Source organism: Ylistrum balloti, unplaced genomic scaffold, assembly GCF_031769215.1.
Source record: "Ylistrum balloti isolate Yb309-2 unplaced genomic scaffold, AGI_CSIRO_Ybal_v1 Utg371604, whole genome shotgun sequence".
Lineage (NCBI taxonomy): Eukaryota > Metazoa > Mollusca > Bivalvia > Pectinida > Pectinidae > Ylistrum > Ylistrum balloti.
The window spans coordinates 166,052-191,429 of NW_026782823.1; the positions used below are offsets into that span (position 1 = coordinate 166,052).

Genomic DNA, 25,378 nt, shown 5'->3' on the forward strand with positions numbered 1-25,378 from the left:
TATCATTCAATTAGCGGGGTTTCCCCACACATAACGAACGTTAGAGGAAGTGTCAATTTAGCGAAACATTTCTTCAGCCTCAACAATGGAGCTGGCAATCTGCCAGCTGAGGCCACGTTTAGGTTTTATATCATAAAAAAATAATACGACAATAGATAGATTTATACAGAATATGTTTGATATCAAATACAGTAACACTTTTACAAAGAAGAAATAGTTATGAGAGATATTTATTCATAATTCTATTGGTTATTTAAAAAAAACCCAAATGTCAACATAATCATAATCCAAGCTCAATTTCAATAAGATTAAGGCAAAATATCGACAAAAAGATTCACATGGTGACCCCCTGAAATAGTACAAGGACAAAAAGACTATAGGTTCAGGAAGAATTAGCGTCTTCTGCTTTATCGACGACACCTGTCATGTAAACATCGGTCAATTTAAGTAATGTCACGTTCTCAAATGAGAACAATGTATACAACTTTGAATCATCAGGCAAATTAACGGGCATCAAACACGTCCAGCTTCACATCGCAACTGCAACATTTATCAGTAATATTTCCAGCTGTATAAGTTGTGCAAAAGACACACAAGAGAACAGCACATTGCTAGATAAATTTTGATAAAATATAGCGGAGGGAAATAATAAATTGATTATATAATTGTTGTTTAAGATATTAAATATGAGATATGAGTTGGAGTTTGTAAACAAAGTGTGTTTATAAGGTCTGCTTTTTTTACTAGTTTACTGAAAGGGATAATCTGTATCAGAAGTTACCACCAGAGCTAGAACGATGATATAGCAGATTCCTACGGGTTTTCATTGACTCGAAAAAAAATGGCAGAATTTCATAATATAAGCAGCTTTATAAACCCGATGATCATGTCGCTATATATAGTAACATAGAGGCATCATAGGCAAAACAAGTCTCCACATAAATCCACGAGGCTTTCGTAAATCTAAGATGATCGTTTCGTCTCTAGATATAAAAAATTCAATTTCGATCTGGCAGGTTGTAATTTGGATAAGTTACATGTTGATATCAAGGACCAGTAGTAATGTAGTAGACTTGATCACGTGACCTATAAACTTGTCAGTTGATTCTATTTCTTTATTCATATCAAAATATCATCCACATTATAACAATTGTCTTCACTTTTTTATGGTGTACCTTGGCTAAACTTCAAAGTTTAGATTTTAGCCCCTTAGTAGCACTGACTTAATAGCTATCTGATACAGTATAAAATCGTTCTTTTGTCCCTATTTTGCCATTGTTTATCGAACACGTGTTTGAATTAATATTTTGTTAACATCTTTTTTTATTCCTTTGTGACATTCTGGTACTTTCTGTCACCTTTCAATGCTAGAAAAGTTCTCATTACAACAGACAGATCACGTTCCTTCAGTTTAGAATGGGACACGGTAAGGTTCAGAGTAAAAACGTGATCTTATAGAAGACATTTTTACAGGAGAGAATTATCAAAAAAACTAGTTTGGAGGTCTTAAAATCAACGTTCCCTTAATTCCACTCCTTGATTTAAAATGTCAGAAGAAAGATGTGACCATTATTTGATACTGCGTAGAATGGAAGTAAGACACTTTTTTAAAGGTTTGCCAAACCGGGTTAAAAAACTAGACGAGTCGGCAATTAAGCATTAGTTAAATGGATTCTTGTGAAGTTTAGGAATCTAGTCTAATAACGATATAAGTATGTCGTAATTACCTGATAAGTATGTCGTAATTACCTGATAAGTATGTCGTAATTACGTGATAATTATGGGATGTAGTGCGACAAGTTATAATATTTTCATTTGAGGTATATATCATTGTATACTCTGGTTGCTACTATGATTGAGGTCAAAGGTCAATTCTAACATACCTAGAATACCATACAAGCCAAATGATTTCGGATCGATCCAAATTTACGTTCTCTATGACCTAAAGTTAATTGTAAATATTTTATGTCTTCATATTTTGCACTGGTTTGATTTATTTTTTGTTTAAATGATACTTTCGTTTACATATCGTTGTTGGTGTTTAATTTTTATCGTTTCTACTTGCATATTAATAATTTTGTAATTACTTTCGTCTGTTTGATTTCATTTATCATCCACTTTTTAATATGACAGGAATTCTCCGACAAATTCAATTATTCAATACGTCACCGGCTCTGATAACGTTGTGTGGATGATTGATCTTATTACACAGATGTCCTTGTTGTAGTCAATAGTGGACGTGCCAATACCTAAGTACGATTATTAGATTTTAGCACAAAGACACAAAATAACAGGATAAATATACGTTTAATAAACTGTTATAGAGACTAAAGTGACATTAAAACAAGACATTAAAGGAGGCTATTATGTTTCTGACAATGAGCGTGTTGTTTCTCCAGGATAGTGTTTTTCTGACCATGAGAGTGTTGTTTCTCCAGGATAGTGTTTTTCTGACCATGAAAGTGTTGTTTCTCCAGGATAGTGTTTTTCTGACCATGAGGGTGTTGTTTTACCAGGAGAGTGTTTTTCTGACAATGAGGGTGTTGTTTTACCAGGAGAGTGTTTTTCTTACCATGAGGGTGTTGTTTTACCAGGAGAGTGTTTTTTCTGACCTTGAGGGTGTTGTTTTTACCAGTAGAGTGTTTTTCTGACCATGAGGGTGTTGTTTTTACCAGGAGAGTGTTTTTCTGACTATGAGGGTGTTGTTTTACCAAGAGAGTGTTTTTCTGACCATGAGGGTGTTGTTTTTACCAGTAGAGTGTTTTTCTGACCATGAGGGTGTTGTTTTTACCAGGAGAGTGTTTTTCTGACCAAGAGGGTGTTGTTTTACCAGGAGAGTGTTTTTCTGACCATGAGGGTGTTGTTTTACCAGGAGAGTGTTTTTCTGACCATGAGGGTGTTGTTTTACCAAGACAGTGTTTTTCTGACCTTGAGGGTGTTGTTTTTACCAGGAGAGTGTTTTTCTGACAATGAATGTGGTTTTTTTTTACCAAGAGAGTGTTTTTCTGACCATGAGGGTGTTGTTTTACCAGGAGAGTGTTTTTTTACCATGAGGGTGTTGATTTACCAGGAGAGTGTTTTTCTGACAATGAGGATGTTGTTTTACCAGGAGAGTGTTTTTCTGACAATGAGGGTGTTGTTTTACCAGGAGAGTGTTTTTCTGACCTTGAGGGTGTTGTTTTACCAGGAGAGTGTTTTTCTGACCTTGAGGGTGTTGTTTTTACCAGGAGAGTGTTTTTCTGACCATGAGGGTGTTGTTTTTACCAGGAGAGTGTTTTTCTGACCATGAGGGTGTTGTTTTTACCAGGAGAGTGTTTTTCTGACCATGAGGGTGTTGTTTTTACCAGGAGAGTGTTTTTCTGACCATGAGGGTGTTGTTTTTACCAGGAGAGTGTTTTTCTGACTATGAGGGTGTTGTTTTACCAGGAGAGTGTTTTTCGGACAATGAGGGTGTTGTTTTACCAGGAGAGTGTTTTTCTGACCATGAGGGTGTTGTTTTACCAGGAGAGTGTTTTTCTGACCCTGAATGTGGTTTTTTTTACCAAATGAGTGTTTTTCTGACCATGAGGGTGTTGTTTTACCAGGAGAGTGTTTTTCTGACCATGAGGGTGTTGTTTTACCAGGAGAGTGTTTTTTTTACCATGAGGGTGTTGTTTTACCAGGAGAGTGTTTTTCTGACCATGAGGGTGTTGTTTTACCAGGAGAGTGTTTTTCTGACCATGAGGGTGCTGTTTTACCAGGAGAGTGTTTTTCTGACAATGAGGGTGTTGTTTTTACCAGGAGAGTGTTTTTCTGACCATGAGGGTGTTGTTTTTACCAAGAGATTGTTTTTCTGACCATGGGGGTGTTGTTTTTACCAGGAGAGTGTTTTTCTGACCATGAGGGTGTTGTTTTTACCAGGAGAGTGTTTTTCTGACCATGAGGGTGTTGTTTTTACCAGGAGAGTGTTTTTCTGACCATGAGGGTGTTGTTTTTACCAGGAGAGTGTTTTTCTGACCATGAGGGTGTTGTTTTACCAGGAGAGTGTTTTTCTGACCATGAGGGTGTTGTTTTACCAGGAGAGTGTTTTTCTGACCATGAGTGTGTTGTTTTACCAAGACAGTGTTTTTCTGACCTTGAGGGTGTTGTTTTACCAGGAGAGTGTTTTTCTGACAATGAGGGTGTTGTTTTACCAGGAGAGTGTTTTTCTGACCATGAGGGTGTTGTTTTACCAGGAGAGTATTTTTCTGACCATGAGGGTGTTGTGTTAACCAGGAGAGTGTTTTTTCTGACCATGAGGGTGTTGTTTTTACCAGGAGAGTGTTTTTCTGACCAAGAGGGTGTTGTTTTTACCAGGAGAGTGTTTTTCTGACCATGAGGGTGTTGTTTTTACCAGGAGAGTGTTTTTCTGACCATGAGTGTGTTGTTTTACCAAGACAGTGTTTTTCTGACCTTGAGGGTGTTGTTTTACCAGGAGAGTGTTTTTCTGACCATGAGGGTGTTGTTTTACCAGGAGAGTGTTTTTCTGACCCTGAATGTGGTTTATTTTTACCAAGAGAGTGTTTTTCTGACCATGATGGTGTTGTTTTACCAGGAGAGTGTTTTTCTCACCTTGAGGGTGTTGTTTTTACCAGGAGAGTGTTTTTCTGACCTTGAGGGTGTTGTTTTTACCAGGAGAGTGTTTTTCTGACCATGAGGGTGTTGTTTTTACCAGGAGAGTGTTTTTCTGACCATGAGGGTGTTGTTTTTACCAGGAGAGTGTTTTTCTGACCATGAGGGTGTTGTTTTTACCAGGAGAGTGTTTTTCTGACCATGAGGGTGTTGTTTTTACCAGGAGAGTGTTTTTCTGACTATGAGGGTGTTGTTTTACCATTAGAGTGTTTTTCGGACAATGAGGGTGTTGTTTTACCAGGAAAGTGTTTTTCTGACCATGAGGGTGTTGTTTTACCAGGAGAGTGTTTTTCTGACCCTGAATGTAGTTTTTTTTACCAGGAGAGTGTTTTTCTGACCATGAGGGTGTTGTTTTACCAGGAGAGTGTTTTTTTACCATGAGGGTGTTGTTTTACCAGGAGAGTGTTTTTCTGACAATGAGGGTGTTGTTTTACCAGGAGAGTGTTTTTCTGACCATGAGGGTGTTGTTTTACCAGGAGAGTGTTTTTCTGACAATGAGGGTGTTGTTTTTACCAGGAGAGTGTTTTTCTGACCATGAGGGTGTTGTTTTACCAGGAGAGTGTTTTTCTGACCTTGAGGGTGTTGTTTTTACCAGGAGAGTGTTTTTCTGACTATGAGGGTGTTGTTTTACCAGGAGAGTGTTTTTCTGACCATGAGGGTGTTGTTTTACCAGGAGAGTGTTTTTTTTTTACCATGAGGGTGTTGTTTTACCAGGAGAGTGTTTTTCTGACCTTGAGGGTGTTGTTTTACCAGGAGAGTGTTTTTCTGACAATGAGGGTGTTGTTTTTACCAGGAGAGTGTTTTTCTGACCATGAGGGTGTTGTTTTTACCAGGAGAGTGTTTTTCTGACCATGAGGGTGTTGTTTTTACCAGGAGAGTGTTTTTCTGACCATGAGGGTGTTGTTTTACCAGGAGAGTGTTTTTCTGACCTTGAGGGTGTTGTTTTTACCAGGAGAGTGTTTTTCTGACTATGAGGGTGTTGTTTTACCAGGAGAGTGTTTTTCTGACCATGAGGGTGTTGTTTTACCAGGAGAGTGTTTTTCTGACCATGAGGGTGTTGTTTTACCAAGACAGTGTTTTTCTGACCATGAGGGTGTTGTTTTTACCAGGAGAGTGTTTTTCTGACCCTGAATGTGATTTTTTTTACCAAGAGAGTGTTTTTCTGACCATGAGGGTGTTGTTTTACCAGGAGAGTGTTTTTCTGACAATGAGGGTGTTGTTTTACCAGGAGAGTGTTTTTCTGACCATGAGGGTGTTGTTTTACCAGGAGAGTGTTTTTCTGACCCTGAATGTGGTTTATTTTTACCAAGAGAGTGTTTTTCTGACCATGAGGGTGTTGTTTTACCAGGAGAGTGTTTTTTTACCATGAGGGTGTTGTTTTACCAGGAGAGTGTTTTTCTGACAATGAGGTAGTTGTTTTACCATTAGAGTGTTTTTCTGACCATGAGGGTGTTGTTTTACCAGGAGAGTGTTTTTCTGACAATGAGGGTGTTGTTTTTACCAGGAGAGTGTTTTTCTGACCATGAGGGTGTTGTTTTACCAGGAGAGTGTTTTTCTGACCTTGAGGGTGTTGTTTTTACCAGGAGAGTGTTTTTCTGACCTTGAGGGTGTTGTTTTTACCAGGAGAGTGTTTTTCTGACCATGGGGGTGTTGTTTTTACCAGGAGAGTGTTTTTCTGACCATGAGGGTGTTGTTTTTACCAGGAGAGTGTTTTTCTGACCATGAGGGTGTTGTTTTACCAGGAGAGTGTTTTTCTGACCTTGAGGGTGTTGTTTTTACAAGGAGGTGTTTTTTTTTTGGTGACTTTCCCATGTTACAACTGTCAGGAACGATCTTACGTTGGCTGTATAAAACTCACATTTATGATAAGTTTAATGAAATCTACCTTTCTCCTCGGCTTTACACGTCATTAGTTTGATTATTTTAGCGTTTGAAAATTTTGGGAGTAGTTCTAATAGTTAACTACTGTAAGGAATACTTAAGAGACTCGCGGTATTTGTTTATATATAAAAAACTTTCTTTTTGCAATTTAGCAAAATGATCTTAATAACAAAAACATGAGAAAACAAGAGGTAAGCGAGTGTGTAAATCTACAGTAATAATGACAGGGGATATAGATACTGCACTGATTATCATTGTTCAGGTTGTTACACTTGATTCCGTTGGTTTTTTTACCTTGTTCTTATTTGAAAACATGACATTACTTACTTGAATTAACCAAGGTTTACATGGCAGGTGTCGTCGATGAAGCAGAAGACACTTACTCTTCCGGAGCACTTGGTCTTATTATCCTCGTACATGAGTCCTCGTGTAATTTTTTTTCTTTTTTTTTTCTTTCTTTTTTTATTGCTCTAGTTTAATTGAATTTGAATTTGAATAATGATTATGTTGAAATGTTGGTATTTGTTTGCTTTTTGTTTTTATTTGTTTTTGGTTTTCGTTTTTTTCGCAAAATGCGATTGGTTCTTTGTACCTATCTGAATATTTGATAGTGTTTCTATAAAGACTTTACCAACTTGTGTTGTATTTTGCATGTACAGGTTCCATCATGACAGGGAGTATACAATGGCGGACGTTCAGCGTTATGTTATGGATCTGTGGTACGTTCTCTTACTTATACGGAACGAATAGCGTCAGTTTACATATCAATGATTATTTTCCAGACAGAAATGATGGCACAGATTTGTTGGGTTTTTATTTACATAAATAATTTCTTTATAATCAAAGGTCACACAACAAGGTATTGCACTCGAGTTACTTATTTTCGAAAGTTACTAAAAACAGCATTAACGAGTGTCTTCGGCGGTAGTCGCCGATTACTCTTCCGGAACCTCTGGTCTTATTTCCCTTGTACTGTTTCAGGAGTATTATTTGTTCATATTTTGCCTTGGATTTATGGAATTTGATTTTGGATTAGAATTATGTTGCTATGTTTGTATTTTCTTGTTGTTGTTTGTAACTTTTGGAAATAATTAAGCAGAGTAAAAGAAACACTGTGTCTTTGTGTGACTTGTTTCCATCACGATATTCTTACGTTTAGTGACCTGGTCTGTACCCACGCATGTTGTATTTATGATCTTTAGCGAAATGCTGATAACCAATATAAAAAATAACCAGAAAACATGATGACATTAAAACCCATTACTAAAAATATCTAGAAATAAATTGATTTGTTATCTTCAAAGCTAAAAAAGGCTAGAAAAAATTGAATTATTTATAAAATAATCCTGAACTACTGATAGAGACTATACTCACAGATCTATCTGTTATATAGGGAATGTCATGTAAGACGCCATATAAATACAATGTATGATGTGAAAATTTGATGTTGATATGAATAAATATAGGATCTATATTTAGGTGTGATATCTAGTGATCCGGAATTCGTGGCCCCCGTGAATCCGTGCCGGACCCAGGACGTCATCTGCCCTCTGACCTGTAACCTTATGAAGATGTCCGGGTCAACTAACTGCGAATTTTGTTTCTGCACAAATCCTATAGATTCAGGTAAAATGTGTGTGGTGGGGAATTGTCACGCAAGGCAACGTAACATATAACAGGATACATAACTATTTTGTTATCTCTCACAGTAAATATCGATGGAAACTAGATAAAAGCCACACTGATTGGAACGCTTCATTTGGAAAGACACTGGGTCACAGTTAGTTAATTTGTCCTGAAGTGATAGGACATGGTTTGCAGTACACAGATAGAAGAATTTGCTGATGAAAAATACAAACTTACATGTACTTCTTTTAGGGAAATCAAAATTGTGTAATGAGAAAAATAAAAGTATAATTTGTGAAAATCCTAAAATATCACTTATTTCCACTCAAAACTACAGCTTCGAATGAAAGAATTATTTCTGAAAATTTGCTAAAATTGAACCACATTGTCTTGGTAAAAAATACTCACGTTTTAGCGAATCCCAATAGTGAACGGCTTCACAACATGAACGCGTTTTACACCAAGGGAATTCCACTTACTATAGACCAGTGATGTTCAACAAAGTATAGTTATAATGAATATGAATTACACATCGCCTTATTCAACTTGACCGACTGTATTGAGAATCTTTAATTTAAAAAAAAACATTTCAATAAAAGTTTTGATGAAGGGATGAACTAATGAACAAAAATACTAACACAGGCCACACAAAGAAATTATTTACCGCTACCGAATGCTGTATATTGATGATACAAGGAAATCGTTCTTAAAGAGTTCTCGGAAAACTTTTACAATGATAATGGTGTATGGAAATACAAGTAAATACAAATGTCACACACTGAAGTGTCGGAGACTTTTATTGCTTAGGGGAATTATAGATAATAGTGTATAATTGGTTTTTATTCAGCCGTGAATTCAATGTTTTTTATCTAATATATCAGAACCATTAGTCATGGAGTAACCACTAACACAAAACATGATATAGAAAGCACGTGTGTGGCATTGTCATAGGAAGCACGTGTGTGGCATTGTCATAGAAAGCACGTATGTTGCATTGGCATAGAAAATACGTGTGTGGCATTGTCATAGGAAGCACTTGTGTGGCATTGTCATAGGAAGCACGTGCGTGACTTTATCATAGGAAGCACGTGTGTGGCATTGTCATAGGAAGCACATGTGTGGCATTGTCATATGAAGCACGTGTGTGGCATTGTCATAGGAAGCAAGTGTGTGATTTTGTCATAGGACGCACGTGTGTGGCATTGGAATAGGAAATAGGTTTGTGGCATTGTCATAAGAAGCACGTATGAGGCATTTGAATAGGAAACAGGTGTGTGGCATTGTCATAAGAAGCACGTGTGAGGCATTGGAATAGGAAACAGGTGTATGGCACTATTAAACCATGAAACGATTGTTATGCATTATGTCATGAGATCGTGTTGATATTTTCAGTAGCATGGCCAGATACAACAACAATTACATCAACGACTGCCTCAACGACGACCACCCTGCCCCCTGGGCACTTTATTGTAAACAACATTCATTACGTGGAACTGAGAAATCCGTGTATACTTTCTAATGCCATGTGTCCCACGACATGTATCAGAAGAAACGTGACACTTTCGTCCGGCAGAACGTGCGAGAGATGTGAATGTCCGGATATACACTCAAGACGTAAGCTATAGTAGACAACCATAAATGTGAACAGTATTACACACACAAAGAGAAATGTTTGACTGGCTGACCAGACAAGGTGAGAACAGATCAGAACAAAATATGGACAAAGGTACATTGTGTAAATACAGCAGACAAGACATGAAAAGGCGAACATTTCTGAAAATTGGCGCCAAAAGGCACAACGGACACTGTAAGAACGAGAAAAATGAAAATGATATCCCCCCCTCCCCACCCTCTCCATGAGGAAGACATTTATGTATCATATGTGTCATTTCATTTCCTCTATAGCTTACACTCACACGTGTTAAATGTCATTTGAGACAGCCATGCAAACTAATGGGTTTTTTAATTTCATATTGTGTACATTTTCATCCTAATGTATTCTATAATTCACCAGTTTGGCTCAAATATCACAGTTTTTCATGGGTTTCCTTTTATATGTTAGCAGATAGTCCGCAGTCTGCCTTGATTGGGAGGCGAGAATGGTCTAAAGCATCTTTGTTAACAGGTAAGCCTAACAAACAGAATCTAAAGTACGTAACATGGTTTGTGTTCCGGAGAGTGCCTTACATATAGCAGGTTATATATATAGGGTCTGTGTGTCGGGTAGTGTCCTACAGATATCAGATTTTATATATAAGGTCTGTGTGTCGGGTAGTGTCCTACAGACATCAGATTTTATATATATAAGGTCTGTGTGTCGGGTAGTGTCCTATAGATATCAGATTTTATATATAGAGTCTGTGTGTCGGGTAGTGTCCTGCAGACATCAGATTTTATATATAAGGTCTGTGTGTCGGGTAGTGTCCTACAGATATCAGATTTTATATATAGAGTCTGTGTGTCGGGTAGTGTCCTACAGATATCAGATTTTATATATAAGGTCTGTGTGTCGGGTAGTGTCCTACAGATATCAGATTTTATATACAGGGTCTGTGTGTCGGGTAGTATCCTACAGATATCAGATTTTATATATATGGTCTGTGTGTCGGGTAGTGTCCTACAGATATCAGATTTTATATATATGGTCTGTGTGTCGGGTAGTGTCCTACAGATATCAGATTTTATATACAGGGTCTGTGTGTCGGGTAGTGTCCTACAGATATCAGATTTTATATATAAGGTCTGTGTGTTGGGTAGTGTCCTACAGATATCAGATTTTATATATAGAGTCTGTGTGTCGGGTAGTGTCCTACAGACATCAGGTTTTATATATATGGTCTGTGTGTCGGGTAGTGTCCTACAGACATCAGGTTTTATATACAGGGTCTGTGTGTCGGGTAGTGTCCTACAGATATCAGATTATATATATAGAGTCTGTGTGTCGGATAGTGTCCTACAGATATAAGATTTTATTTAAGAATTAATGTATATCTGTTTAATTTTTTGCCACAACATGTAGTGTGTAAGCTTTTTAAATACACCAATAACAGTTTATTCGAGAAGAAGAATCAGTTTCTCTCTATCGCGTCCCGAGGTTCAACAATTTGAAACCTAAGGATCTACCCGATGAAAAGCATTATGATGTAGTTTTTGTCCTTTATCTTGTGTCTAATTCCAAAGTGGTGTTGAGAGATGTGATTTACTTTTGTGTCTTCAGTACGATTAAAACAATCTCTTTAGATGTTAAGATTGTCAAGCCTTTTAAAGAAGAGTTTGTAGCGAAATATATCGTACATTGTGTATATGGCGTGACACAACAGACGAGTTATGTGATTAAATTATTGTATGGGTACCAGAATGCACTAAGATCTTGAGACTTGTCTAAGGATTATTGCCTTCTGCTTCAAAGGCAACAACGTTCAGATTGATATAGATCATTTCAAATCATGTTACGCTTGTAATATAAGATCTACTCATAACGAAATCTATAAATCATCTACTGTATTGAATGATCGAACGTCGACTCTAACTTGATTCTGAATAAACACGAGTACTTGACGTTTTTATATCACTATCAAACATATGAAAATTACGAAATGTATTTAATTGTGAGGCTAGTCAACTCCCCATCTAAACATTTCTTTCGGTCACTTTGAATTTTCTGAATTCCCCTTTAAGGTTGAGACAGAAAAAGTATTGGGAAGTTTTACGGTCGTCATAGAGATCTCATTTTAAAAGGATTATTTTGTTTGTGCGATATGATACTGAACGTTTTTTCTGTTGCCCAGATTTTGAATTCATACCTAGATTCACTTCGTATTTCCCTGAGGCTTATGATGATCTATTTCAGAAAAAATTTGGAAGGAAGATCAAGTGCGCTTGGTTAGACAACATATGCAACGACATCCAGGCCCTGAAAGTAAGTTGTGTAATATAGTAAGTTATGAAAAACCAAGATGTCAATATAATCATGATTCAAACTCAAAATCATTGAACCTAGGGCAAAATATGGAAAGAAAGATTTATACAGACACTCCTGAAAAAACAGAAACAAAGAGAATAAGACCAGATGTTCCGGAAGAGTAAGTGTCTTTTGTATCATTGTGGTTTTTAACGGAATAAGCTAATCATCATTTCACGAGGACAATATAGTTGAACTGTTGTTGATAATGATGTCAAATGTTATCGATGTTTCACCTTTTCTGAAAAAAACCAAATAAGGATTTTTTCTTCCTCGTTTGTGAGTGCCCTCACAAATGTTTCCTTGGTCTGTGTGATAAAAAATAAATTAACAAACCCAGGTGAAGACATGAGGTGTGTGGTTTGATTCCTTCGTGTGATGGTCCTTGAACACTATATACTGTACTAGCTAATTGAACACGTATGTTTCATGTAATATCCTGATGTTTACCATTCTTGTTTAAGGAAATTAACATTACTTACTTGGATTGACTATGGTTTACATGCATGGTTCTATTTAGTCTTCTTGTACTTTTTCAAGAGTCTCCGTGTAACGGTTTCTTTTGTTCATAACTTGCCAAAGTTTTATATAATGTTTGTTGAGTTTGAGTTTGGATTTGGACTATGTTGATATGTAGGTATATCTTTGTTTTTTGATACCTTATCGTTGGCTTTCAGTTACTTTACGCAGTGCCGTTGTCACTGATTTTTCTGTGGTTTGTTTTTTGTTGTTATCGTTGATATCTTACAGTTGTTTCTCATTTTGTTCTTTAAGACTTGACGTTAAACTATCATAAACTGTTTAGGAAAAAGACTGGCATCTATTGTGTCTCTTTTTTATTTGACGCAATATTGAGTATCGTTACAATGATGCTTTATGATTTTGGGAACAAACCGTGTCTATCTTTCTTCACCTTTCTTATATCTTTGTTACAGTGATGCCACATGCGTTTTGGAACAGACCGTGTATGCCTTTTTTCACCTGTCCTATTTTCACCTGTCCACCTGGACAACACATGCCCGTGACTCCGAGTGGATGTCGGATGTGTCAGTGTGTTATTACACAGGCCTCCAGTAAGACAGAACCACTTGTTAATAAGATTCTACCTAAAATCAATTAATTAATAACACGTTAATGACGACGTTGTATTTACCAATTAGCTGACATTTAAAAATTCAGATTTGAATCTAAGCGATTTTTATCGGTACTGTAGTACATGAGTGTTAAAATTGAAAACAGTACATTATCTGAATGAATTATACGGTGTAATTTGAAATATTTCAAACATATTTGGTAGAAATAATTGTCATAATTAGACACATTCCATGCATTGTAAACAACTTTGAATATCATTTGCTCCTAGCACGAAAAACAAGTGATTATTGCCATGACAATATAATCTACTTTCAATGTTATGAAACATGGGAAATTTGAATAAAAGGATAATTAAATTTGAGACACTTAGAAATAAGAACAAATTTCGAACAGAGGCCATTTTCCACTGCTCCGTTGACAATACCCGCCGATGTAAAATTCGATATATCCAAGTTGGTAATGTAACGTTCCCTAAAAGAACAAGGTCAAATGAGTATTTAAACATGTCGCATTCTGTATGTATCATTAGATCCATACTTATATGTTAATGCTTGTTAATCCGTGTGTCTATTGAGTAACAATAATATCATTAAACATCTCGTTGTGTTAAAAGCAATTTTTACTGAAATATTGGCCATATAACGAGATTATGCCTTATATAGACATGAGATGTCTGTAAACGGGGGGCGTTTTATCCAATTGATTGTCGTAATGTACCCAATCCGTTACGCTTAACAAAACTATTGCTGAGAGATGTATCAGTAATATTCTGTTGTATTCTGGTATCACTATAAAGTTAATCGGTACGTGTATAAAACACAAATTTCCTGATAAGATAAAATATCGATACAGACAGACGGAACCTTTTATGTTTATTGAGAGTTCGTGGTACAGTCGTTAAAGAATATTAAAAGGAAAACATTATGTTTATATGAATTTATATCTTAATTTCTACTCCGGTTGCATTCGAATTCACTTTGCTCCCAGAAAACGTTTGTTACTGTAAATAACTGAATAATGCGATGATGATAAGTAAAACAGTCTAAATGTACAGATTTTAGCCTGTTACGTTTGTTTATGAATATGACCAGATTAACATACATGTCACAGTTCATTGAATTTGTCTGAGGGACAACTCAATGCATCACCCCATGAAACCAAAAATTAATACTTAGATATGTTTTTCGTTACGATCTTAACATATGACCTCGATCTCGGTGTATTCATACTCGCACGATAGTAACATATCCTATTTAAATGTATTACAATTTCATAACATATTTCTTCTCGCACTTGTTTTAATGTTTGTTTTAGATGCAGCTGCTGTTACGCCAATTACGGACCAACCTTCCACTACATCGGAAACCACGGAACCACCTACAACAATAGGTAATTTCTTCATTTCTAGGAGGTTTAAGCAATTCTGTAAAAGTTTTTTTTTTCGATGGATTTTATTTGCTATTTTCAAGAATGGATTTAATTCAGGAAAATATATATCCTATAATCAGAATAAGTATCAAGAAAATACCAACATGGCACCATAATCACAATTCCAACCGAAATTCCATAATACTAGGGCCAATTATGTACAAAAGAAAGATTTACACGCAGACTCCTTAAAAAGTACAAGGATAATAAGACCAGGTGTTCCAGAAGAGTAAGCGTCTTTTGTTGCATTGACTACCGCACAAAAAAATGTAGAATATCCACAAAAATATATATATCTTATAATCAGAATAAGTAAATAAAGCCAAATTCACGACTTCCGCGACGAATAAACTCGTTGTACAAGCTGATGGCAAAACAGCAAAATATTAGAGTATCAAGAAAAACAACCTTTAGACTGTACTGTTTTACTTATCATCATCGCATTATTAAGTTATTTACAGTAACAATGTTTTCTACGAGTAAAATTAATTTGAATGCACATATATAAATTTGTGATGAACAGAATATCATCGACAAGATTTGTAACACTAACATTATAGGTAACTAAGACACCACGAAACCATCAAAGGATAAAGAAGAGTTTAAAACGATTGTTACATTGATAATCAGCAGTAAATAAATGTAGAAATACAAACTTCTGGAATTATTTTACCTTAATACGAATATCACATTCATTCAATATTGAATAAATGATAAATTCATTGTGTTTTGGGGTAGCGAAAGTCCTGTGTAGTTTTTTAACATTCATTTCCACAAATTGGAATCATATTTCCAGTCATCTCATGTTACAACTGTTTATTAGGACCACCTGACGGGTCATATATTGATGAAACAGCTGTATGGTGCAGTTTAATTTATTATTTGTCTCTTTTAATTTTCAGTTATGAGTCTCGTATTAATTTTGCTGTTTTTGCTAGTCAATAGTTTTGTCACCGATGAAACAGTATTGACAATATATTGGTGGACATTTTATTTGAGATAATGTTTGATGTATATTTTTTTTAAATCAAGATCCGGCGAGCTTCCTAGAAATGTTTTGCTTGCCTAAAGCGGATTATTGTCCATCCGCATGCCACGTGACCAATTACAGAGTGGGATCATGGGACTGTTACCATTGTTCTTGTCCTGAAGGTAATTAATAGTTACAAAGTTCATCGTTAAGATTCTTTAATTGTGATAGGCGTGATACCATGTAATCATGTATTCATTACATGGCCATTTGTGATGAGTGCTGTGCTGAATTAGATATTGTATATTGGAACTATGAGGAACTGTAAGTGTTTTTTTATGAATAAGTAGTTGTTCTTGTTTCATTAACGATCTTAGAACAAGTAAAATAAAAGCTTAGATAAATGTGATTCACCATAGTGGAGTTAGAATTCGAGATAAGGAAGTCAACGATTCCGAAATAAGTGGAGTAAAAGAACGGAAATTTAGTATCCCATTTTAATCATAGGAGAAATGAAATGTACTGTTATAACCTACTTCTTCGACAAACGACAGTGGAACGTAGAAGAATTTGTAGTCAAATTGGGCATGTTGGTGTATGATGTCATATTCACTGCCGCCAATGTTGTTGATGTAGGGACTATATATCAGATTGGTACTTCTTACAACCAGTAGAAGATTAGAGTTGTAATGATCGATAATCAAGTGATAATTCAGTATTGTTTTACATCATTTTATCTACAATTCACGTTTAGGTCAAATAGACAAATGGCCGATGTTTGTTTTTGTTTATGATTTTTTTCACGGGAAAAGGTTATCCATTGGGCGTGCCGGACAATAATCTATTGTTCCAATGAGAACAAATGACACTGAAAAATTCATAATGCTGCGAAATACAATCCTTATAGTCAGATTTTCACAGTAATTAGGCCAGGACAAATGACTATAGTAAAATATATTTAACAACGAGCATTTCGAGTTTTTTTTTAGATAATTTACATTGATTATATGATCAATGAAATTATTATCTCCCTTGTATTGACGTCTATGTAGATCATTTGCTCCGTCTTCTAAATGACGGAGATTTTGAAATACAGAAAAATATTCTTTTGCGAAAGATTGCCATATAATTAAGAAGATGATTCAAAAGCAGTCACAGTCTCGAGAAGCAATTAGTCGAAATACGCAAATCTACCCATCGTTAAACTAGTCATATGAAAATAACTCTACTTTAATCACTAACGCTGTTTCTTTACTAACAACAACGATATCTATTACCAATACCTTTTATATGATATGCTTTGAACTGTGCGCTTAATTGGTAATTCTATACAGTAATATTTAGGTAATGAACTATTTCAGTCATAATTGTGATCATTACAAAATCGTACAAATTCTTAATAGGTCAAACGTTCATAGCGCTACAGAAGCCATGTGACGAAAACTCGTACGTGTGTCCTTCAAATTGCTCAATTAGGAACGAGGAAGACTTCTCCGGTCCAACGACATCATGTCAGATATGCGACTGCAAGAAATCGTCATCAGGTAATCAATGATTTAATGATGGCGAATAGAATATTTGATTTATTACGTCATTATGAATTAAAGGCTGCAATCCATTTTCATGTAATCATTCGTTTATACAGAACTCATGTTGTTGTGAACTACGTTGTATTGCTTAAACAAAAACTTGTTCTTCGCTACATTTTCGTTTGATTTTTTTTATATTTTATCCATTCATATTCCTCTATACTACTACTCAGAACCACCAGGTATTATTGAAATTCTGTGTTCTGTCCAAACTATGTAAACCGTTTACATTTTTTCGCGGTTTTTTTTCTCTTCGTGGTTTTTGCTTCACAATACTTACAATACACGAACTAAACAACACTAAAAAGTTTTACATTGTACAAAATGCAGTTCATGTTACAAAGGTTGAACACTATTTTTATGAATTCATATGAAATTAATTTTAACGAATTTTATAAAAAAAAAATGAATTTTTGTTTTAATGTAATACATATATCTGTCTCGAAACATCAATATTTGTTCATATTGCAATGAATTTGATATGATGTTTTAGTTTAGCGCTATCAAACACATTGATATTTTGTTTTGACAGCACCTCAAAGGAGAAGAAAATTTCTTTTTGGTCCATCGCATAACTCTCATGTTGCCTATTCCGGACCTGTTCAGGGTGGAAACGTATTTGACATGAGTCAGAGCATCCCTTTTGGATTTAATCCTTCCCAAGGCCATATATACGGTAGATGCACTTCTCAAAGTGTTTGTACAGAGTAGAGTTGTGTAGACATAGGTCTTTCTGTCAAAGTCCGAAAATGTGTGCATTCTTATATGAATATTTAAATTGATTAGGACATAGAATTAGGACTTTACACTCCCGCCCAGTTAGCATTTGAAGAGAGTGTAATAATACGATTTACCAGCTGTCCAGAGCCATAAAAGCCATACAGAATTCTAATTCTTATGTTCCCTGCGTGTCTAAAGGTACGACTATGATTACGATTACCAGCATTGATGTTACGAATTGTCAATATTCAGAACAGTATAAAATGACATTCCTGTGTTTTATATATCTGTATTTTTTTCGCTGCAGATATATGTACCACATTGATGTTACGAATTGTCAATATTCAGAACAGTATAAAATGACATTCCTGTGTTTTATATATCTGTATTTTTTTCGCTGCAGATATATGTACCACATTGATGTTACGAATTGTCAATATTCAGAACAGTATAAAATGACATTCCTGTGTTTTATATATCTGTATTTTTTTCGCTGCAGATATATGTACCACATTGATGTTACGAATTGTCAATATTCAGAACAGTATAAAATGACATTCCTGTGTTTTATATATCTGTATTTTTTTCGCTGCAGATATATGTACCACATTGATGTTACGAATTGTCAATATTCAGAACAGTATAAAATGACATTCCTGTGTTTTATATATCTGTATTTTTTTCGCTGCAGATATATGTACCACATTGATGTTACGAATTGTCAATATTCAGAACAGTATAAAATGACATTCCTGTGTTTTATATATCTGTATTTTTTTCGCTGCAGATATATGTACCACATTGATGTTACGAATTGTCAATATTCAGAACAGTATAAAATGACATTCCTGTGTTTTATATATCTGTATTTTTTTCGCTGCAGATATATGTACCACATTGATGTTACGAATTGTCAATATTCAGAACAGTATAAAATGACATTCCTGTGTTTTATATATCTGTATTTTTTTCGCTGCAGATATATGTACCACATTGATGTTACGAATTGTCAATATTCAGAACAGTATAAAATGACATTCCTGTGTTTTATATATCTGTATTTTTTTCGCTGCAGATATATGTACCACATTGATGTTACGAATTGTCAATATTCAGAACAGTATAAAATGACATTCCTGTGTTTTATATATCTGTATTTTTTTCGCTGCAGATATATGTACCACATTGATGTTACGAATTGTCAATATTCAGAACAGTATAAAATGACATTCCTGTGTTTTATATATCTGTATTTTTTTCGCTGCAGATATATGTACCACATTGATGTTACGAATTGTCAATATTCAGAACAGTATAAAATGACATTCCTGTGTTTTATATATCTGTATTTTTTTCGCTGCAGATATATGTACCACATTGATGTTACGAATTGTCAATATTCAGAACAGTATAAAATGACATTCCTGTGTTTTATATATCTGTATTTTTTTCGCTGCAGATATATGTACCACATTGATGTTACGAATTGTCAATATTCAGAACAGTATAAAATGACATTCCTGTGTTTTATATATCTGTATTTTTTTCGCTGCAGATATATGTACCACATTGATGTTACGAATTGTCAATATTCAGAACAGTATAAAATGACATTCCTGTGTTTTATATATCTGTATTTTTTTCGCTGCAGATATATGTACCACATTGATGTTACGAATTGTCAATATTCAGAACAGTATAAAATGACATTCCTGTGTTTTATATATCTGTATTTTTTTCGCTGCAGATATATGTACCACATTGATGTTACGAATTGTCAATATTCAGAACAGTATAAAATGACATTCCTGTGTTTTATATATCTGTATTTTTTTCGCTGCAGATATATGTACCACATTGATGTTACGAATTGTCAATATTCAGAATAGTATAAAATGACATTCCTGTGTTTTATATATCTGTATTTTTTTCGCTGCAGATATATGTACCACATTATGAAGTTCGTGGGAAAACCTAGAAATAAAAAGAAAACTGAGAAAAAAATCACATCGTGATTATACGTAATATTTAGTCAAACATCGAGGGGTAGGTTAGTCCAGCGATAGTATAAAATATTTGTTCACAGAAAGAGAAGTATGTTAGTCTATAGGTAATACACAATATTTGATAACAGAGAGAGACGTATCTCACTTCTGCTGTAAGAAATAATATTCAGTAACAAACATGAAGTATGGTTTCAGTTTCCCTATAAACAATTTCCATTTCTGTATACGACGTTATTGACAGTGTATGACAGACTATATATCAAGCAGGCATAATATAAATGACAGCCTTGGTTAGCTTCTTTTATCTCCATTGATGTCGCTGTGTTATACTTTTTTCAGTGTGACAGTATGATATAATAAGTATTTCAGAATAACTGGCCATTTGCCAAATATAATATCACGAAGAAAACATAACCTTTGAACCCGTCAAAAAGTGAAACGAAATGTATTTATCACGAGCTAAGCATGTTAAAGTTGTGTGTAAGAAATTAACTGTATACTACAAACACATATACTTACTTATATATATAATATACATTAAAATATTATGAAAGCATAAGTAAGGTAACTTTAATGTACTCGCATTTATAGATTCGTTAATACTAGAAATCTATTTTTTTAACAGGAACATCCAGTCAGGGCCCTGTACATTACCACGTTGATTTACCGACGACGACGGTAGAGCAGGCACATACCATTGCCCCTGTGATTAACTGTCTGACGGACGCTGACGATTGCCCAACAGAAATATGTAATCTGAGAACCATTGGGTTACACTGTCACCTATGTCAGTGCGGAAGTAGTAAGGGCTATCCTTTTATTAAAGAGACTTTAAGATATTTAGTTGGCAGCTTCATATCACATGGTTATCGTGCCATCCATATATCAAAGTACATAAGGGACAGAATATGATGTCGTTACCCTTTCATAACATCATAACAGAAACTATATACGTTGATCACATACTTGTCTGATTAGTAATTGACTGTACTGATGTTGTGTACTGAACGTGTGTAATGAAACTATTTGTGACGCCAGTTATGGACGACTTAATGATGTCACACATTCACAAACTACATTGTGACGTAATAAACATAACTATGGATATATAGCCAAACACTTTTACACTGTTTGAAGGGAAATTGATAAATACTACAATGATCTATAACATATAATATCTTACTGAGCAATTTTTTACGTTTCTCTCTATTTACAATTTTTTGTTTGTTTTTTACATTTGTTTTCACTTTGATTTTTTTTTGCTTTACAAACATTGATAGATGTTAGAAGTATTCTGAATACTTTTTACAAGATATAAAAAAATTACTTTTCTGTTTACTTAGTTTAATGAAAATAGAAAACAAATAAACTAAAAACATATCAGGGATATCATATGTGTCTTTATTCCCCTCTTGTATGTGTACTGATTATAGTAACTACACCAAACTCACCAAATCAATTAGTGTCGTTGGCATAACAAAAGTCTTTGTTATCAAAGAAATAATAACGGTATAGGTCTTATGTCTATACTCACTGGTGTCAATGTCTTGTGGTCCACAGATGTCCACAAGATTTTTGCTGTATGGTAAAATATGAGAACAGTGAGTGATTTACATTTGAGTGTAATATTTTACAATGGCTGATTGATAAGTTGTGAGCCTTATCTTTAAGGACTTTTGGCGGATATATTGCACTTTCCAACAACAAAATTCCTTTTCAGTATCTATTTTCTTTTGGCGATGGTTAAGGGCCCCAAATACAGTTTTAAAGAAGAAATTTTCGTGGTCGTTTAGAGCGACCTCAACAGCATGTATGACGTCATCATATGAGCGAAATGGAGTAAAGGAAATGGCGTTTTTGAATTTCGGAAATAAATTAAAACTCTGAAGGAGTGAGACCGTGGAAGAAGGCTCAATCATTTGAAAGTGATACTCGTTAATGGCAGCCATTGCAATGTCGGACATGTAAACAGGGTCATTGTCCCGGTGGAACAACACACATTTACCGAGTTTTCCGCGGCGCTTGCGTTTGATATTTCATCTTAAGAATCTGATCTGGTGACGTTTTCGAGAAGGGCGATAACTCAGTCAGCGAAACGACGTGACGTAAAAGGGAAGCTGATTGAGAAGAAATTTTAGTACATATTATTTTGACTTAAAGTTTCTTTTATGTTCAGCATAGCAAATGGTTTGTTTTAATGCTGAAAAATACTCAGGGCGGCTCATATCTTAGATCTATGACCAGCAGGCACAGTACGTAAACAAATCCGTGCTAGCGCTGTCGGACAAGACAGCAACGAGATGCATGTCCACAAGAATTGGGTACAAACAAACTATGACCAGATTTAAATCAATAACTAACAACACCATCAGTACCTCAAACTTTGTATTCGTAATGCAAAATGACGCCATATGAAGATGTTAAACATAACTGAAAACCATACTCTTTACTCATTCTGAAACTTGCGATGACCGATCGAACGTTACTTGGTGACGTTATTCCCAAGATCACTTAACATATTGTTGATCACGGCCATTTGTACACCACTTCAAATTATTTGTCAAATATGATATTGATTGTGTAAAAATACAATTCATGCTAGAAGAAGTGTTTATTTGTTTTAAGAATGGAAACAGATGATTATTAACACTATAAGTTATCAGATAGTAAGAAAGAAGACAATATTATATATATTAATAATAATATCAATAATATATATTATATTTAGAGTACAACCGAAGTTCAGTAACATGTCATAGGAAAACAAGCACACTGACCTATCGTTTTGTTTCATTATATATATAGATATGTTCTCACCTTTACCATAAGGTATTAGAAGCCATACAAATTGCCCTTTCACAGGAGCAGATTCTTAACGGTCTTCCAAGAGATGCATTGTGCTTTTGCAGATAATCTATCTTCAGATTACCATTAGCATCCCAGAAAACAGAGGCAATAACCTTTTCAGCTAATGGAGCAGTCTTTCCCTTCTTTGGCGAGTTGAGCCAGGGTGCTTCAATTGTACAGACTGTTGTTTGGCCTCTGGGGTGAACTGATTGGCAAATATTTCATTCGTCAATAGTCAGAAACCTCTGCAGAAATTTAGCTGGACCTGTCTCTGTTCAGATTACAACGCGACAATTTCTGCCTGGTGTTCTTCTGATCAACTGTCACAAGTCTTGGTACCCAACGGGCTGAGAGTGTTCTCATTGCAAGATCATCAGTAAGAATGAAATGCACTCTTACCTGTGAAATCCGAACTGTACTGGGTCTAGATTTCTCTTTAATTCACCTGTCTGGCAAACAATATCATAGACTTTATTGACCATTTCTGGGGTCGCAGTAGTGACAGACCTCTCAGCGTCATCTCCAAGGCTCTTTCTGCCACCATTAAATTCCACCACCCACATTTTGACTGTAGCATACGTAGAGCGTCTTGCTACCACACCAGTAATGGATAACCTTAGGTGATAGACTTTTCTTGTGCAAATATTGAATCACTGCCCTTTCAGCCATTTTGTACATTTTAGAGAGCTACCTCTTCGACATAATGACCAAATGACACCAGCCTTGGGACCTTGAAGGCCCTTGAAAAGTCACTTAACAGTTGAGCTGAAAAATGACAAGACTGCTTAACGTTTTCAGTACAAGACTCATACCTTATCATTTAGTCCTCGTATATGCATATCAGTTACAAATTATTCAGCATGAAATATCAGGTTATCAAGTTATAAAAATAGGAAAATCCAAAGTGATCGAAAGAGTTAAAATGTAAACGGAGACTAGAGAGATACACGGTGTTATCGATTTTCAGTTCAGTGGTAGTCGATTAATCCCGACCTGGAAATATTCAATAACAATGTAAACGTTTCTTGTTCATGATTTGTGTTTCTTACACGAAGTTATTCATAATGCGCCTATATTTCATTAACATAATTAATATTTTTCAGTTGTTTTAGTACATCACAAAAACACTTCTACACAATAAATGTTTATTGTATTCTTGTGATACTTTAAATTTGCATGGTTATAATTTGAAGTGTACGTTCTTTTTAGTGTATTTCCGAGACTCCGATGTTGGAAAATTTGGAATTCTTAACACAAGACCTTCCACTGAAATAACCAAAACAACCTTAGTGTCGATTCTTTCGACGATGCAGCCACCCTCTACTACTTCTGCCGAAAAAATAACAACGGCAGTGCTCTCTTCTGATCTCTCAACGACACCTGCGCCCTCTGTCGCTGTCTCCTCCACGCAAATGCCTTTCACTTCCATTACAACATCCCCTGTGCCTAGTGTTGTAGATCCAGTATCACAGACAATCACGACGAGTCAAACATTTTCAGCGACATCGGAAATAGCATATACGTCTTGCTACTCATGTAATGAGACTGACTGTAAAGCAGATGGATTGAAGACATGCGCAGTAGGAAAGAACTACTGTATGAACACCATCATTCAGAAACGCAATGGTGCTCGGGAGTTCAGTCGAGAGTAAGCAATAACTGGACTGACCATTGCTTCATTGATTTTTCGAAATGACAATGTAAAAGTTATATTACCCTGCGTGTCATAAAATCAAGGCTTGAAATTTAAAAAATGAAGTATGCTTGGATTTCGATTACTTTCATCATACCAATGTCACATGTTTCCAGAACTAAGGCTTTACAATTTCACTACGAATCCTATTTTTTTCACTCAAACGTTCACGGTTATTTTTATTCTTAACGCTTGTCGTACTTAAATCACTAATTTTAAACACGTGTACAGAAACGGATATCCTGAAATTTAAATTAAAAACGACATATAAAAAGACAAATATTGTAGATATGGTGTCGTGTTTTTTTCAGATGTGTTGGCGAGGAAGAATGCTACGATAAATGGTGGATTCAGAGTATGAATAATCCAGTGTGCCTTGACATGTATAATAATGAAAAGGGACCTTCAAACCAACCGGTAGTGTGTCATTTTTGTTGCAAGGGGCCCTCGTGTAATCATGCGGCCCGAATAGAGGATTATAAGTTGTATACCGGAAGTGATCACGTGATAGGTTGAAATTTGTATTCCAGCTTATGAAAATAAATAAATGGATTGTGATGTAAAAAATCGAATTTTATATTTGTGTCAGTGTTAAGATGATCTAATTCAAGTAACAAAAATCGAGATTTTTTTATTGCTACTTTTAGAGAGGATGTGATATGAAAAAAAATCAAGTATAACAACGTAGCGATCATACAGACGAAACCACACAATATCAACCGACAAAGATTTATTTCAAGATTGTAAAAAGATACACAAGTAATAATACATATATCGATGTTAATTTATAATTAGTTATAGTCGGGCCAAATAATGAACTAAACCGCACCCTCCTGCTGTTTCGTCATTCTATGAAAAAGGCCTAAGTTGGTACAGAAACTGTTTAAAGAAGATCAATGGTAAGGTGCACTA

The 25,378-nt window shown here is 35.2% G+C and overlaps 1 protein-coding gene across 1 annotated transcript; it reads left to right on the top strand.

Annotated features, from left to right (window-relative positions):
• Positions 1-7,198: 7,198 nt before the first annotated feature.
• On the top strand, positions 7,199-24,982 carry LOC132563140 (uncharacterized). The gene is made up of 13 exons (XM_060227901.1): positions 7,199-7,250; positions 8,011-8,157; positions 9,550-9,771; positions 10,220-10,282; positions 12,008-12,076; positions 13,054-13,191; positions 14,528-14,602; positions 15,674-15,793; positions 17,015-17,155; positions 17,733-17,876; positions 20,552-20,728; positions 23,983-24,421; positions 24,778-24,982. Exons 1-13 carry the CDS (start codon positions 7,199-7,201, stop codon positions 24,980-24,982), a joined length of 1,992 nt encoding a protein of 663 aa, XP_060083884.1.
• Positions 24,983-25,378: the final 396 nt, after the last annotated feature.